A 17,295-nucleotide genomic window follows, 5' to 3' on the forward strand; every position below is an offset into this window, starting at 1 on the left:
ACCCAATACCTAAACTTAAATGCTACAAAAACTACCTTACTAACTATTAATAACCAGTGAATTGGGAGTAATTGAGGCAAAAGTCATAGTTAATAGTGAATATGTGTTCCCCATGCTAAAGTGTTACCAAAAATATATATAAGAAATGAGTCGTTATTAAAATAAAGTAGGTAACACTTTCATTTATTGCCATTAGTTAATATGAACCCAGAATGAGCAATACTTCTACAGCATTTATTAATATTAGTTCATATTAATTACTTCTTATTATTTTTCTTTCGGCTGTTCCCTTCAGGGGTCGCTTCAGCGAATCATCTGCCTCCATCTATTGCTATCCTCTTTCTTCACTACATCCATAAACCTCCTCTTTGGTCTTCCTCTTGACCTCCTGTCTGGCAGTTCTAACCTCATCATCCTTTTACCGATTATATTCACTCTCCCAACTCTGAAAATGTCCAAACCATCTCAACCTGGCCTCTCTAACTTTGTCTCCAAAACATCTCACATGTGCTGTCCCTCTGATATACTCATTCCTGATCCTATCCATCCTCGTCACTCCCAAAGAGAACCTCAAAATCTTCAGCTCTGCTACCTCTAGCTCTTCCTCCTGTCTTTTCCTCAGTGCAACTGTCTCCAAACCATACAACATCGCTGGTTTCACTACTGTCCTGTACACATTTTCTTTCATTCTTGCTGGTACACTTTTATCACACAACAGACCTGACACTTTTCTCCACCCATTCCAACCTGCCTGCACACACTTCTTCACCTGTTTTCCACACCCCCCATTGCTCTGGACTGTTGACCCTAAGTACTTAAAATCCTGCACTCTTCTCCCTGTAATGTCACTGTTCCACTTGGTTCTCTGTCATTCACACACATGTATTCTGTCTTGCTGCGACTAACCTTCATTCCTCTTCTCTCCAGAGCAAACCTCCACCTCTCTAGACTACTACTACTAATTACTAATATTAATTAATTTTTACTAATACATTATTAAAATCAAAAGTTGTGTTGAACTAACAGGAACAAACAATGGATAAGTACATTTTTATTAACTAATGTTAACAAAGATGGATAAATACTAACAAATACAGCTCTGGAAAAAATTAAGAGACCACCTAACATTGATTTTTCAATTGTAAGTGGTTTCTTAATGTTGTCAAGAGCTGTATATTGCTCATGGTTAACAAATGAGACCTTATTGTAAAGTGTTACCAAAAAGTAATTAACCCAGAATTTTCATTTTGTTGCATTGCTAAAAATATAATATTATCTCTCTTTTTTCAGAAATAAGCTATATTTATGCACATGCAGTTTATTTTTTAAGTCCACATATTTGTCCCTTGCCGCTGCTCTAGTTGAATAAATAGAAAAGACAAACAACAGAAATAAATTTACTTCATGGTCTTCTGGAAATTTCCCTCACATTCAGGTGAATGAGGTCACAGCAGCTGTGACCACTGATATCACCACTAGGGTGAGCCATTCACATCCTGCTCATTCTGTCTGCTACAGTACTGCTGTCCTCCACCAGAGGGGGAATTATTATGTACTCTTTCCCCTGAAGGTGTACAACAATGTTTCCTGTCCATTGGTGAATATTAATGACTAGCATATGGCTGAGGAAATGAGTGTCATGTGTGTGAGTGTTTATTATACATATGGGTGTGTAAGGACATCCTCTGTATATGCCTGTCCCTAACAGGCTGCCGGATGTGATGTCTAATCAAGCCTGGCTGTGTTGTGTTTTTCTGTGGGAGTGTATTAGTGTAGTGTAAATGTGTTTTTGTTTGTTTCTCCGACAGGCGGGCCGTCAGTGTAGCGCCCTCTCTGCAGAGTGCAGCAGGACACTGCTGGTTTGTTTCTTGTGGGTGTTGAAGAATGCAGACGCAGGGCTGTTGGAACGATGGGTGTCAGACCTGTCTGTGCCACAAATTAACCGCTTGCTTGATCTTCTTCACGTCTGTCTGTCCTGTTTCGAATACAAGGTACATCCACATTCCCCTCTCGTCCTTTTAAACGGATAGTTTACCCAAAAATGAAAATAACCCCATGATTTACTCACCCTCTAACCATCCTAGGTGTATATGACATTCTTCTTTCAGACAAATACAATCAGAGTGATATTAAAAAATCCTGGCTAATGCAAGCTTTATAATGTCAGTGAATGGGAGTCTAAAATGTGAAGCCCCAAAAAGTGTATTTATATAGCCTGGCTCTTCCCTCCTACGTACTTCTGCTCAATTTTCATTTTCCTTCAGTACTTCGTCTGGGACTGTGGTGTATTGTTACGTTTTCTCCGAACAAATTTTTACCGGCCCAGTCAGCAAACAGAGGGAGTGGCTGAGAACTATGATGTTGATGTTGTGCGCTAGTTTGAGTTGTAGTTCAGTAATGGCGGCGGAGAAAGATGCAAACAAAACCATTTATTCCGTTGTGGCACCGCTGCCGAATATCCAGAAGTTAAAGCCGGAGCAATAAAAATCTTTGCTGGGGTTTGTTGGTGGCCATGATCTTGTGGCCCTCCTCCCCAACAGGGGGAATTAGAGGTGAAGGAGTTGGCTGAAGCCTTATTCGGACTGTACAGTTCCTTGTGGGGTCGGAAGGTATTGCCATCATTTACAGATGTTAGTCAGTGATTTTATTGCTGTCCGTTTCCCACCACCCGCTTAAAAATCCCCGGCCGAGTTAGCTACTGCTTTTGACAAACACCAAGGTCGTGTGGTGATGTAAGCTGTCCGAATCCACATCTCTGAGTTTTCAAGAATATATCACTTCAAAATTCAGTGTGATAATCATTTTTGACCACTGCAGAGCACCGTACGGTTGCTCTTTGCTGTTATTTGGACGCATTTCTTGACTTTTATTTCTTTAAAATGCTGGCAAGTATTTACAATAAAAGCACGTAAACATTTGAACTGGTCCGTTATTTATAGCAGCATTTATTTTCATACCAAGCATTTGACATTTTATTTACAACATACAATCATCATGATACGGACCACATGAGCGGCACATTCCCGATCACAAAACTCTCCTCCACCAAACTTTAGCAATTGGTTATGGCAAATCCAGAGTGGCTCTGAGCACATCCAATAGTTTTAAACTTCAACAGAGTACCCGCCTTTGCGGAAATAAACGCTTGTCAATGGAGAGTGGCCAGACTCTATGTACTAATGAAATGTATGAGAGTCCGGTAAGACCAGGCTAGTATTTATGCTAACAATACCATATTTATTTGAAAACATATTATGTAAAATAAAAGCAAGTTAATGTTTTATATATTGCAGGGAATCTGCCAGAATGTACTGTTTTACAAAGAGGCTGTTATTAAGGCTGGGCCAGTTTAAAACTATATTTGTCTGAACATTCTGTTTAATTCCAATGGCCAGAGAAAAGGTGGACAATTATCAGGAAAAACTATTTTGGTGCAAAATCATTGTAATTGGACCACAGAGGGAAAATAAGGAGACTAAAATATAGCATGACCCCTTAAAAATAGCTTAAACCACTGGAATTTTGACTTTCTACTGTAGATTTTTGTGTTGGATGTTTTGACCATCCTCTTCATTGTGCCTCATCTCAGGGGAAGAAGACCCTGGAGAGAATCAACAGTCTGACCTTTAAGAAGTCTCAGGACATGAAGGCCCGTCTGGAGGAGGCCATACTCGGCACCATTGGAGCAAGACAGGAGATGGTCCGCCGCTGCAGAGGTACGGCAGATGCTCTGTTGGAATTTGTGCCAAAGTAAATGATGAAGCTTTAAATTTGTCACTGGTCCTGTGCGTTCCTCAGAGCGGAGTCCTTACGGAGGTCAGGAGAATGTCCGCTGGAGGAAAAACGTCACTCACTGGAGACAGAATGCAGACAGAGTGGATAAGTGTGTCTCTTTTCTCCTTCTCTCAGTATTTGAGTATCTTTCTATTGCTGTTAAGTTTAATTGAATTTCTGAATGCCGTTACTCTAACTGTCTGTCGCCTTAATGAAGCACATAATCACAGGGTGTGTGTGTGTGTGTGTGTGTGTGTGTGTGTGTGTGTGTGTGTGTGTGTGTGTGTGTGTGTGTGTGTGTGTGTGTGTGTGTGTGTGTGTGTGTGTGTGTGTGTGTGTGTGTGTGTGTGTGTGTGTCAGATGGGCACTATGAATAGCTTACTGTAAACACTGTCTCTGCGCAGAACCAAGGCAGAGGTGGAGCAGGAGTCTGTAGTGGATGGAAACTTGGCAACAGAAGCTGCTCTCATAGCCCTGGACACACTGGAGATAATTGTTAAAGTAAAGGAGACATTGCTGCCCACATTTGAATGCAGTTTCAAGAGATTACATGTGTGTCTTTTACATAATTTACAAGTGTTTGTGTGTTTGTATTAGACGGTGGTGATGTCAGAGCTGAAGGAGAGTGTGTTGAGTGGTGTGCTGAGAGTCCTTCTCCACAGTATGGCAGGAAACCAGAGCGCCCTCTTCCTGCAGCACTGCTTCAGCACACAGAGAGCTTTGGTCTATAAGGTTTGTATCTGCTGTTAGCAGCACTGGATAGCCCTAAACCCTGAGTATTGAACATTGGTGCAAAACCCTTTCTGCGCCAGGGGAATTAGGCCAAATACTATTTGTATGTCAGCCATTTATCGGTTATTAGTAGAGGTTGCTCAGACTAATCTGGTCGACACTTTAAGCTTGATGTTGACTAGTCGCTGATTATGGCCTATAGAGGACACCGCAAAGGACGTTTCCAAAGGTCTAAATGATAAATATATAATGAGAGGTCTCCACAAGATATGTTTGATTATACCATCTAGATGCTCAAAATGGATTAGGTGAGTGCACATTTTAAACAGCTAATTGTACACATAAGTTAATAGCCATTCTAAATGAATGCTCTGCTGGATTGCAATACACATATAGACAGTAGCATGCACATCATGAGCAGATTGCACGCACATAGAAACATTCACTAATGCATAAATGTTTTGCCAAAACTGTTCTGTGATTTTTATCAAAATAAAATAGTTAAGAAACTGAAAAGTTCTAGCTTATAATTCTTAGTAACTAAAACCCACAGCTATTAGTAGAGCCACTATTAGTAGAGAAATGCTTCCAGGTAGAATAAATTCGCATGCAATTGCTCTCTCACTAATACATTTAATATAAATGTTATATTTACTGTGCTAGTGTATCTGTATTTGATTTAGAAAAAGCAGCAATCTGTGATAAATATGATAAATGGTAAATGGACTGCATTTAAGTAGCGCTTTTAACAGACATATGGCCATCCAAAGCGCTTTACATACTGCCTCACATTCACCCATTCATACACGACGCCGGGGTCAGCCATGCAAGGCTTGGGTTATGTGTCTTGCTCGTGAAACCGGGGATTAAACCACAAACCTTCCGGTTTGTAGACAACCTACATGAACCACTGCTGCCCCATAATGACCCACAAATGGCAACCCACGGTTAAGTCTTACCTTGAGCTCAGGCTTATTTGTTAATTAAAGGTGTCATTAACTGGCCTTTTAAATTCTTTTATACTGTTGTCTGAGGTCAACTAATGATGTTTGTGTGGTCTTTACATTCAAAAACATAACTAATAAATAATAGGCTATTTTCTACACTGGTTTTGAGGCTGTCTTCTGAACAATGGGCACTGGAGACTTGGAAGTAAATGTCCACGGATAGGATTGGATAAGATTTGCATATTTAATGAGCTTTAGCTTCCCTGTCAGTTCAGCTCACATGAAGGAGGGATTGACTCTAGATATTCATGCTGTTTATGTTTGTCTTTGAAAATCATTGTCATGAAATAAAACTTTTCTTAGTTTTTCTGGTCAGCTCTGTGTACATATGACCTGTTATTTTATAGTACATGGATCACAAAGGAATTGTAGAAGATGCTAAACTTTGCATGTGTTTCTGCAGTTCCCAGAGATGTTGTTTGAGGAGGACACTGAGCTCTGTGCAGATCTGTGTTTGCGGTTACTGCGTCACTGCAGCAGCAGCGTGAGCTCTGTTCGCAGCCACGCCAGCGCCTCCCTCTACCTGCTCATGAGACAGAACTTTGAGATCGGCAACGTAAGGCATATCACATTAAACTCTGATGCTTCATTCACCTTTTCCTATATAAAAAGAAGAAACATGATAAACCCAATCAAATTCTGTTTCTTTCCTCCCAATCTGTAGAATTTTGCTCGTGTTAAGATGCAGGTCACCATGTCTCTGTCTTCACTCGTGGGCACCTCTCAGACCTTCAATGAAGAGCATTTGCGGCGCTCTTTAAAAACTATCCTCACATATGCCGAGGATGACCTGGAGCTCAGAGATTCCCCGTTCCCTGAGCAGGTATCAAACACTTGAATCTGGTTGGGCAGCTAAAAAAAGGTTGTTGGTTCAAATCCCACAGGGGATGACAAGCCAACAGCCACCACTGCTGTGAAATTTAACCCAATAAAGCCTTTAGTAGACCTTAGTCAAGGCAGCACTATATTTAATTTTTGACGGGAAGAAAAACGAGACTGAGGAATAGAATTACAATACATTGGATTGTATTACAGTAAAAGATCGTATTGTTGCAACATACCAATTGTTCAGTTGAAAAAAAGTTGTTACGAATGAAAAGACTTGATCCAGGACTTTAGTCAGTGCATGCCATTGTAAAGATTGTATGTCTATCCCTCACAGCCTCACTTTCATCTGTGTTCAATTAAATATGCCGTCTTTACTGTATCATACTTAATAACTAAACTTCTAAGGCCTCTAAGTTATAAACATGATCTAAACTTTGTTGCACAGTCTACTACATGTCTTTTCTCATATTTCAATATGGACGTTTACTGGACTGAAGCAGCATAGGTTAACTTGATTATCCATCCCTTTTTGTAATGTCTTTAAAAAGGCTTTTGAGGGAAGTTTATTTGTACATTTCTAAATTATCGTTATATTGCATTGCATTATATGTTTTGTTTTAGGGAGATAAAGAGTGACAGCTGAAATTTATAAAGAACTGTTATGAAATCATGGATTTACAGTACAAGCAATTAGAATTTCATTTAACTTTTTTGGCCCATATAAATGTCAACAACCAAATTGCATATTCACTTTTTCCTCCCCAAATATGAGCTCCATATTTTCCTCTATCAGACTATATTAGCCATAAACGGACAATTTATCAAATATGAAACAAAACATAGAAAATGTTTTGCTGGCAGCTGACTTTGGGCTTTTAACCATTCTTGTCCTTCTTGACTTAAGCGCTGCCTTTGATACTGTTTCACACAAGATTCTTCTCGATAGGTTAGCGTCTATTGAGATTGCTGGCACGGCTCTGTCTTGGTTTGGGTCATATCAATCTGGACGCACTCAGTGTATTCAATTAAAAAGTTTTAAATCAAGAACATCTACAGTCACCTCTGGTGTTCCCCAGGGTTCTGTTTTGGGCCCACTGCTTTTTGTTATTTATATGCTTCCTCTTGGTTCCATTTTGAGAAAACATGGTATTAATTTTCATTGCTTTGCGGATGACACCCAACTTTACCTGTCTGCCAAACAAACTGATTCTTTTCCCCCACAATCTTTGCTGAAGACCAGCTGTTTAGCTGAAATTAAAGATTGGCTTTCAGCTAACTTCTTGAAGCTAAATAGCAACTAACCTGGGGCTTTACTTGTTATCAATAGATCAGTTTAATCAAAATCTAATTGTTATTCTTTGTACATTGACAATAATGCGATCTGTCCTTCCTCACAGGTTAAAAGTTTGGGTGTTATCATGGATAGCACATTATCCTTTGAAACTCAAATTAATAATATCACGCAGACTGCATACTTCCACTTGCGTAATATTAACCGTCTCTGTCCCTTTCTTTCAACCAACAATGCAGCAGTTCTTATTCATGCATTAGTCACTTCACATATAGACTATTGCAATGCTCTTCTCACAGGTGTTCCCTTGAAATTGCTACATAAGCTACAGTTGGTTCAAAATTCTGCAGCATTTTTGATGACCTCTTTCTAGATCACCTTATACTGAGCACATTTCTCCAGTTCTTCAGCAATTGCACTGGCTTCCGGTAAAATATCAAGTTGAATTTAAGATCTTGCTACTTGCTTATAAGGCACAACATAATCTTGCACTCCAATACCTTACTCAACTTTTTCCAGTTTACACTCCTTCATGTGCTCTCAGATCTTCATCTTCAATTTCTCTTGTGGTACCTTGGATTCGACTAACTACCATATCGTGCCATATCGTTTAGTTATGCTGCCGCTCACTTATGGATCTCCCTTCCTCTTGATGTTCGCAATAGTGATTGTTTATTGACTTTTAAAACGCGTCTTAAGACATATCTTTTTATACAGGCTTTTTTATAATGTGTTTTATTGAGTCTTGACTGCACTTTTTCTGTATATGTGGAGTTCGTTGTGTTTTGTTTTGTGTAGTGATTTGCATTTTTATTGTGAGATGACCTTGGGTGTTATGAAAGGCGCCATTAAATACAATGCATTATTATTATTAAATATATGCAAAAACGTTATTGTATACATATTTTTTTAATGGTTTTGTCTAAAGTTTGAATAAACTATTTCATTTAAAATTTTAAAAAATGTTAGACGATTATTGTTTTAAATGTCATGCTTTACACTTTATATCTGCAAAAAATGATGCTATTCTAGGGAAGTCACTTAAGCGATGCTATGTTCTGCTGTCATCTCTGTAGGTACAGGATCTCGTCTTCAACCTCCACATGATTCTCACTGACACTGTAAAGATGAAGGAGCACCAGCAGGACCCAGAGATGCTCTTAGACCTCATGTACAGGTCAGTGCTTTCTCTTTACGTCTAATGTGACTCCTGTGCTGTTTGTGAAAGTGGCTCTTCTCTTTGCGTAGGATTGCTAAGGGCTATCAGAACTCTCCAGATCTGAGACTCACCTGGCTGCAGAACATGGCAGGGAAGCACTCGGAGAGAGGGAACCACGCAGAGGCAGCACACTGCCTGGTGCATAGCGCCGCCCTGGTGGCCGAATACCTCAACATGCTTGAAGATTGCCGCTACCTCCCCATCGGCTGTGTGTCCTTCCAGGTAAATGCTCTTTGTTTGTGTATGTAGTATTAGTATTAGGCTTGTATATAAACAGATGCTTACAGGAATTTGTTTTAAATTATCTCAAATATATTTAATCTGGGCCAGTGTTGTTCTTGTAAACTAAAACTATTTTTAACTAAAACTATTGAAAGTTTTTGAGCTTTACATTTCAAATGTTGCCTTTCCAACTAACCGAAATTAAGTTAATAATAAATTTACTATAACTGAAATAAATAAAAAAATACGCTATATAGAAATATAAAAATGACAAAAGCACATAACTTTTAACTAAAATATGACGATAACACTGATCTGGGCTCAGTGGTTTTATCTTGTCTACCGGTATATTCCCGTGGTCACAACATTTCTGTAGCAAATATACATTTTTATAGTTTAGGTTTGCTCTAAAATGTGTAATTTGGTACAGCACTTTTTTCAGTATTCATTAAGAACTGAGTCATGAAAAAAATACAGTAAAATGTTTTATGTTTATACACAAATAAAAAAAGTAAGATTAATACCATTTTACTTAAATGAAAATGTATAATTACTGTTATAATCTCACAGCAGTATTTATACTAATAACACCATATTTATTTGCAAACATTATATTATGTGAGATGCAAATTTATATTTTGTTATAATAATGTTTTATAAATTAATATTCAATCAAATATTGTATATATTGAGAGGAATAAATTTAAGACAAAATCGATCAAAATAGCTTTTTAGTCTCTTTGACACATTTCCCAGAGTAATTGCATTCAATAATTGCATTTCCCAGAGTATTTCGTCAAATGTGCTGGAGGAGTCTGCAGTGTCTGATGATATCCTGTCCCCAGAAGAGGAGGGCATCTGTTCAGGGAAGTACTTCAGTGAGTCTGGGCTCGTGGGACTTCTGGAGCAAGCAGCTGCCTCCTTCAACATGGTGAGAGCTCGCGTCATATCACTCCCCCATCAGTTGTGGAAATCGAGAGCATCCAGCGCAATCAAAGAGATTTAGACTTGTATTTAAGTCAGCGCCACACATTTTTGTGGGATTATTAACTGTTAGCACAAGTGAATGCTGACTAGTTTCTGTCTCTCTTCTAGGCTGCCATGTACGAGGCCATAAATGAGGTTTATAAGATCCTCTGTCCCATTCACGAGGCCAACAGAGACTTTAAGAAGCTTGCTTCCGTCCATGGCAAACTGCAGGACGCCTTCAACAAAGTATACAATCAGGTTTGTTGACACAGGAAGTCATGTCTACAACAACTTCCAAACAATCTTAGACGGTTTTGGGAGTCGAAATGTTAAATGGCTATTTTGGTAATATTCATTGTACATTCTTAAATAGGACTTATAAATAAAGTCCTTTTGTAGTTAAATTGTGTGCTGTTTCATCCAGTATTCAAACTACAGTAGTAAGCAATAAATGAATTGGTAATAATAGTTTTTTTTTTTTACGAAATTATGTGATCAAGTAAATTTTATTAGAAAATTGAATTGCTCAGATGGTGGGAAAATTCTGTATTCCAGTGTTATGTATGCAATCATGCTTTTTAATTTGAATCTTCATCATACCTGCAAACTTCACTTTTGACAAAATATTCCTTCGTGATGTTAGTTATTATCCTTGCGCGCGGGACCATGGTAACCCCTGCATTTCTACTTTTCCATAAGCGCTACCTACTGTCAAATTGAATTTGCATGAATCAGCGTCTGCTGTTTTTGTCTGACTAATTATATTAAGCATGCAATCATTTATTAGGCTGAAATGTGAGATTTATTATTTTATACATCTTATTTTAGTACAATGATTTATTATATGAACTTTAAACTAGTAGTTTTGTGGTCATTTTACAGTGTGTTATGCAGGTATGTTTATATTTTAATTTGATTAACTGAATAGTTATGTATCAAATCAAACTAAGAATTGTAATTGACAGCTTTAAAAGTTATGTGCTCCAGTTGGAACCAGTCTTTGGTAAGGGATCTGGACCACAAACACTGATTGCAGACTTTTGGTGCAAAGCTCTCTGTTATTGTAATGTTGTGTGTGTGTGTATGTGGTTTGATTGATGTCTTCTCTGTCTTGTCGGTGATGATGTGTCTCCTGCTGTGTCCGCACACAGAGTTCAGGATGGGAGGTAAGGCTGATCACACTTGTGCTCCTGTATTTATCAGTACCATATGTTGCAGTTTATGTTAGAAGGAATTCTCTCCTCCTCAGAAACTAACTGTCTCTGGTCTTTATCTCTTTTTTATTTCTCCATCCGTCTCCGCCTGTGCGGTCTGGATGCTTTCCTGGTGAGTGAACATGAACTTTGTTACCCAACATAAAATTCAAGCCATTCCATCTCACTCTGAGGTTCACCATCTCTGACACACTTACATAAGGCCATTTCACAAGAATGGCACAAGCCAGTGTTGTCCTAGGGCACGGGTGTACGCATTCAGATCCAGACCTTATGCCATCAGTGTTGTGTCCTTAGGCATGATGTGTCCAAAGCAGAATAAAGTGATGTTATTTAGGCTTTTATATGACAAACAATGCTCTTCTCTCTCTCTCTCTCTCTCTCTCTCTCTCTCTCTTTTTATGTGTCTCTCCATTGTTCCTGTCCTCAATGTTCAGGCCATAGAGGATGTTTGGCACCTACTTCCGCGTGGGCTTCTATGGATGCCGCTTTGGAGATCTGGATGAGCAGGAGTTTGTCTATAAAGAGCCTTCTATCACCAAGCTGGCCGAGATCTCGCATAGACTGGAGGTTTGTTTCTGGTCTAGAGAAATTATAATATGTTTTTTGTAGAAAATAATAATAATACAATAATAATGGTTTATGTTTACTAATATATTAGTGGTAATTAAAGTAAGGGATAATCCATGGCTAGCTATTTATTAAATTGTTTTAATCCACAACGTGGAGGTAAAGAACTGCCCCTTTTTATAATACAACTGTGGTCAACCAATTGGTTTTCTTAGTTGTTTTGTGCATCTCAAACAATGGTAATAATAATATGATTATTTGTAAGGTTTATGCTGATTTCCTTCATAGGAATTTTACTCTGAACGATTTGGTGATGACGTGGTGGCTATCATCAAGGATTCTAGCCCTGTTGACAAGACCAAACTGGACCCCAATAAGGTTAGAAATGAACATTATTGCAGGACTGAAGGCCTTTTCATATAAGACTGCTATAACTGCAGTTTTGTACATATGGTCTCCATGTTGAACAGTCCTGTGTGTTTGTTTCTCAGGCATACCTTCAGATCACATATGTGGAGCCCTTCTTTGACACTTACGAGCTGAAGGAGCGCATCACATACTTTGACAAGAACTATAACCTGCGCACGTTCATGTACTGTACACCGTTCACTCTGGACGGTCGGGCCCACGGCGACCTGCATGAGCAGTACAAACGCAAGACCATTCTCACTACCTCCCACGCCTTCCCCTACATCAAGACCCGCATCAATGTCATCCACAAAGAGGAGGTGTGGGATGGTTTTGTTTTAAAGATTTGTAAATTGCTACAAGACTGACTCGTCTAACTGCATTTCCTCCTTTGCTACAGATCATTCTGATGCCAATGGAGGTGGCGATTGAGGATATGCAGAAGAAAACGCAGGAACTGGCCTTCGCCACCCATCAGGACCCTGCAGACCCAAAGATGCTCCAGATGGTGCTTCAAGGCAGTGTTGGCACCACTGTTAATCAGGTAACCATTATACTGAATCGTTTTTTTCTTTTCTTTCCATTATGTAAGCTTGTTTGTGGATGTGAACAACCTGTAAATGTTGTCTCTTCAGGGTCCACTGGAGGTGGCTCAGGTCTTCCTGTCTGAAATTCCTGAGGACCCCAAACTCTTCCGTCATCACAATAAACTGCGCCTCTGCTTCAAAGACTTCACTAAAAGGTGGACTGACTTTTATGCACACTTTCCTGCACGCAAGCATGCTCACTTTTTAGCAGAATTGGAAGCGTTTAGGTAATGATTCATGAAAATAACCCCATGATTTACTCTCAAGTCATCCAAGTCATCATCTTTCAGACAAATACAATATAGTTACATTTTCCCTTTTTCCCTTCTTAAGAATGACTTCAGTGCCGTTCTTTTCTCAGAGAAAAGCTTAACTCCTTAAAGTCTTCCAGAGTCATGGTCAAAGCTGATTCGAAAGGCCGCCGTTCGCCAGCTTCTGTGTTTACTAGAAGCACGCAAACGTAACTTGGCCGTCGTCATTATGGCCCCGCCCACCGACTCTATATACACGATGTGATTGGCCCGGCAAGAGTTTGGCGATTACAGCTCTGAGGGGAATTAAGAGTTGCTAGATGACACTCGCGGGCAGATTAGATTTGCTGCCGCTAGGGTGCGTCTAGATTTCTAGGCTAGATTACTTTTATAATTGATGGATGCACTTTTATGGACTTGTAAGAGACCGGCACTCTATAAAGTCCTAAGGCAGGGGTGTTTTTCTTCTTCTTTTTTTTGACATTTGAAGATGTTGCTAAAGGGAAACCTCTTTTCAGTGTATCAAATCAAATGCAATATTTCTGAATTTAGAAAATTTGCTTTTGAATCAAGTAAAATAAAACATCCAATATTTATTTGCTGTCAACCCAAAGTTTCACACTCCTAGTCCTACAGAATATGACCTTGGTTTGGATGTTTATGGTCCTAGATGGCCACAGTCTATTTCCATCATGCTAAAGCTCACAATTACCTAAACCACAAATCACCATGGTATCTATATATATGTTCAGGCTCTGAACAAATACTGGACAAAGTGATTCAGTGTTTGAAATAGTTTCTAAAATTACATTTTCTGAATTTTAGTTCGTTGACAGCCTGATTCTTGGGTTGACACGTCTGGGTCTCATGAGGGTGCTGTTTTGTGTTTTACCTACTAACATGCAGTATTCTTGACTCAGGTGTGAGGATGCTCTGAGGAAGAACAAGTCTCTGATCGGTCCAGATCAGAAGGAATACCATCGAGAGATGGAGCGGAACTACACTAAACTGAGAGAAGCTCTGTTTCCCCTTATCAACCGGAAAATTCCTCAACTGTATAGACCACTGCCTCTGCCGACCACACCGACACCAACACAGAGGTGACGCCACATACTCCTCATTTGCCCAAAAACCCTTCAAGCCTGTACACTCATTTGTAACATTTTGCGGTTTTATCTTAAATTGGTGACAGCACAATAAAAGAGCAGATTATCACTGCCTGGTTGCTTGTAAACTAAACCCAACAGACTAATTATATATCTGCATCCTGACTCATGCAAATTGCGTAGCAGCCAATCACTAACCATTTAATGTGTACATTATGAGACTGTCTTAGCCTTGAACAGCATGTTCACCAACTGTGTAGTAATATAAAGATGACTGCGTTACATAAATATGAATAACATCTATAATAAATATTCACATTTGTTGTTAAATGTAATTGTTACATTATTATATAACCCCTTAAATGCCCCTCCTTTTGGGAATAGACATAAAAATGCACTATCCAAACTTAAATCAACAATTGCCTAAGTTTGGTCTTGTTTTAATGAAGACACTCGGATTAAGTGAAAGCAATTCAATAGATGAAAGTATGAAACCTTGTGAAAGTTTAAATTTACTGTAAATTAAAAAAACTGTACTAAATATTTTTTTATATAATTATTGTTCTTCAAATTTGAAGTTGATATGGTAACTGCACAATATATATTTTTTTAAACAGAGATCACTATTCTGAACACAACTAAACAAAATAACGTCATTTACTAGAAGTTCTGACAAATTGTTAATTGCTGCAGTCTATTTGAAATGTTTAATTAATCCAATTTTTTTATTAAATACTTTACATGTTTCATTACTGGATGAATCAATGTTTTTGAACAAATTTCTTGAAAGAATGATTCAATGACAAATGCCTTTTTTAATAGTCACTTGTCGTCACCTAATGGTGTAACAATGTAGTCGATACAATTGTTATTTGAAGCGCAATGTTCAACGCTACCGTACACATCAGTGTTTATATCCTAAATATTTACATTTCCTGTTGTGAATATTCACTGACTATCAGAGCCATGACCAGCATGAGTCACCCGAGGACTGGTTCAAATCATGGATCTGCTCTTGCTCATCTTTGCAGGAATTCCCTCAGTCGGTCCAGTTTTCGGCGGGTGGAGTGCTGAGGTGTGGTGGAGCTGAGCGCGGGTGGATGTAAAGCCAGACGTGATCCGCCGCTCCATCATTTAACCACCCCCCAACCGCACACTAACACACTGCACATTCCTCTCTCAGGCACAAGCCCTCCTGAGCCAGCCCCTCTCTCTTCAGTCTGTTTACTCTGAGGTTATCTGCTGTAAACAGAGTCATTATGATCTTCATGGGCACAGCAGCAGAACTGCTCTAAGTAGTCATCAGTAGAAAAAATGAGCTTCTTGCTCAACTACAGAGGTAATTTTAGGTTCTAACCAGCACACGGCATTCAGATGCTCCTCTGCACTTCCTCCTTTTGTTTGTTCGTGCTGTCTTTCTTGTCTCGTGCGCTTGTGTGAGTGTGAGAAAGAGGGCGACTATACGAGCCACAGTACTTCCAGACATTTGTGAGTGTGTGCGTGAACGTGTTGCCTCATAAAACCTTGTAGTGCTGTCTGATTTATCTGCTTGCATTCAGTGGATTAAAGCATTTGTGAAAGCTTCATGTCTTTTCCAAGACGAACGACTGACAGGCCACGGCCAGAGACTAGCTCACTCAGAGGAGACTCGTTTAATCTATCACATCCTTTGCGCAAACTGTTTTTAAAACTAATTCGGATGTTGGCTCAAGCACTGATGTTGATAAGCAAAGAAAAGCTGGATTTGTTTCAAGACTGTTGAATGTATAGTGGAGATCCCTTGATGCGTGTCCCCTTAGGTAACTGAAGAAGAGGACGGAAGCATAAGGCATTAATATAGTCATTTACTGTGGAAAAAGTTCCACACCGCACGAGCAAAAGAGCACACTAATCGTTATGCACTGACTGCTATGAATTTTGACTGCCACTGCTACACCAAATCCTACTTTCAGACACGAAGACGTTTTAACGTTCATGTTATTGTAAATGCACATTAATGTAATGTATGCTCTCAATGTTATGCACAAGTATGTAAACTGGAAAAAAAAAAGGAGAATGATTTAGGTTGTTACCATTTTGTGACGATGCCGAATGAAATGTAGATATTGAACCTGAACTAGCAATACTTTCACCTTTCTTACATTGTTGGACTGCTGTAATATCTGTCTTGCACTATTTTAATTTTTGTATGACCTCTGCTGTCTCGACACTATACTGTGCAAACTGCTGGTCTAAATACTGTATTTTTAATTACAAAATGTTTCTTTTATTTATTTGTTTGCTTCTTTCTTTTCCAATTTAACTTTTTATATTAAAAGAAATTTCTCCTAATTTTTATAGTAGTTTTTTTAGACAAAATAACACCGATAGACACATTAAATATAAATAATAAATGTGTATTATATTATAAATAATATAATTTTCAATATATTTATAACCTATAAAGTAAATATATTCTAAATAATATTTAAGTAACATTTTAATGTTTGTATGACCTACTGTCTTTCTCGACACTATACTGTACAAACTGCTGTTCTAAATACTGTATTATTTTTTATTTTTACTTTTATATTAAAATACATTTCTCCTATTTTATAGTCGTTTTTACACACTAACACATTTAAACACATTAACTATAAATAAAAAATGTGTATTATATTATAAATCATATAATTTTCACTTTTTGTTATATATAGTAAATATATTGTAAATGATTCTCTTTTCTCTTCACATGCAGCTCTAATCTCGTCACAGCTTGACTGTCTGCTGCTCAAAACGACCTCCATATGTTCAGCGTGTTATTGACATGTAACGAGACAAAGGAAAACCCGTGCTTGTCCATCTGCGACCTAATAACAAATTAATATTACCTTAATGTTACTTTACAGACCATATGGACGACGAATATGCGCTCGTCATTGCCATATATCGCTCTTGTGACGTGAGGCCATTATGACGTCATGTCCCCATAATATCAGAGTTATCAAATTACAAATTGCAATGCTGCGATTCCGTATAACGGCATCAAATGAATCCAACACTGTTGAATTATTTTTTATGTGTTTCCAGGTGCATGTTGCAATTAACAATTATGAGCAATAATGTTGTTTCTAGAAC

General features: G+C 38.5%; 1 protein-coding gene across 6 annotated transcripts in view; it reads left to right on the forward strand.

Annotated features, from left to right (window-relative positions):
* The window catches only part of LOC137044641 (dedicator of cytokinesis protein 7-like), a 58,087-nt gene extending 41,578 nt beyond the window's left edge, over nucleotides 1-16,509 (forward strand). For all 6 annotated transcript variants that reach the window (XM_067420836.1, XM_067420844.1, XM_067420852.1 and 3 more), the window contains 19 exons: nucleotides 1,809-1,991; nucleotides 3,590-3,716; nucleotides 3,799-3,883; nucleotides 4,179-4,275; nucleotides 4,372-4,506; nucleotides 5,917-6,069; nucleotides 6,178-6,336; nucleotides 8,709-8,809; nucleotides 8,881-9,073; nucleotides 9,861-10,004; nucleotides 10,169-10,300; nucleotides 11,194-11,208; nucleotides 11,701-11,826; nucleotides 12,115-12,204; nucleotides 12,318-12,554; nucleotides 12,635-12,778; nucleotides 12,870-12,976; nucleotides 13,993-14,172; nucleotides 15,210-16,509. In XM_067420836.1, coding sequence (XP_067276937.1) covers nucleotides 1,809-1,991; nucleotides 3,590-3,716; nucleotides 3,799-3,883; nucleotides 4,179-4,275; nucleotides 4,372-4,506; nucleotides 5,917-6,069; nucleotides 6,178-6,336; nucleotides 8,709-8,809; nucleotides 8,881-9,073; nucleotides 9,861-10,004; nucleotides 10,169-10,300; nucleotides 11,194-11,208; nucleotides 11,701-11,826; nucleotides 12,115-12,204; nucleotides 12,318-12,554; nucleotides 12,635-12,778; nucleotides 12,870-12,976; nucleotides 13,993-14,172; nucleotides 15,210-15,252 — 2,451 coding nt within the window. In that variant the 3' untranslated portion in view covers nucleotides 15,253-16,509. The remainder of the gene's footprint in view (nucleotides 1-1,808; nucleotides 1,992-3,589; nucleotides 3,717-3,798; nucleotides 3,884-4,178; nucleotides 4,276-4,371; nucleotides 4,507-5,916; nucleotides 6,070-6,177; nucleotides 6,337-8,708; nucleotides 8,810-8,880; nucleotides 9,074-9,860; nucleotides 10,005-10,168; nucleotides 10,301-11,193; nucleotides 11,209-11,700; nucleotides 11,827-12,114; nucleotides 12,205-12,317; nucleotides 12,555-12,634; nucleotides 12,779-12,869; nucleotides 12,977-13,992; nucleotides 14,173-15,209) is intronic.
* The last annotated feature ends 786 nt before the right edge of the window (nucleotides 16,510-17,295 follow it).

Source organism: Pseudorasbora parva, chromosome 2, assembly GCF_024679245.1.
Source record: "Pseudorasbora parva isolate DD20220531a chromosome 2, ASM2467924v1, whole genome shotgun sequence".
In the NCBI taxonomy this organism is placed as follows: domain Eukaryota; kingdom Metazoa; phylum Chordata; class Actinopteri; order Cypriniformes; family Gobionidae; genus Pseudorasbora; species Pseudorasbora parva.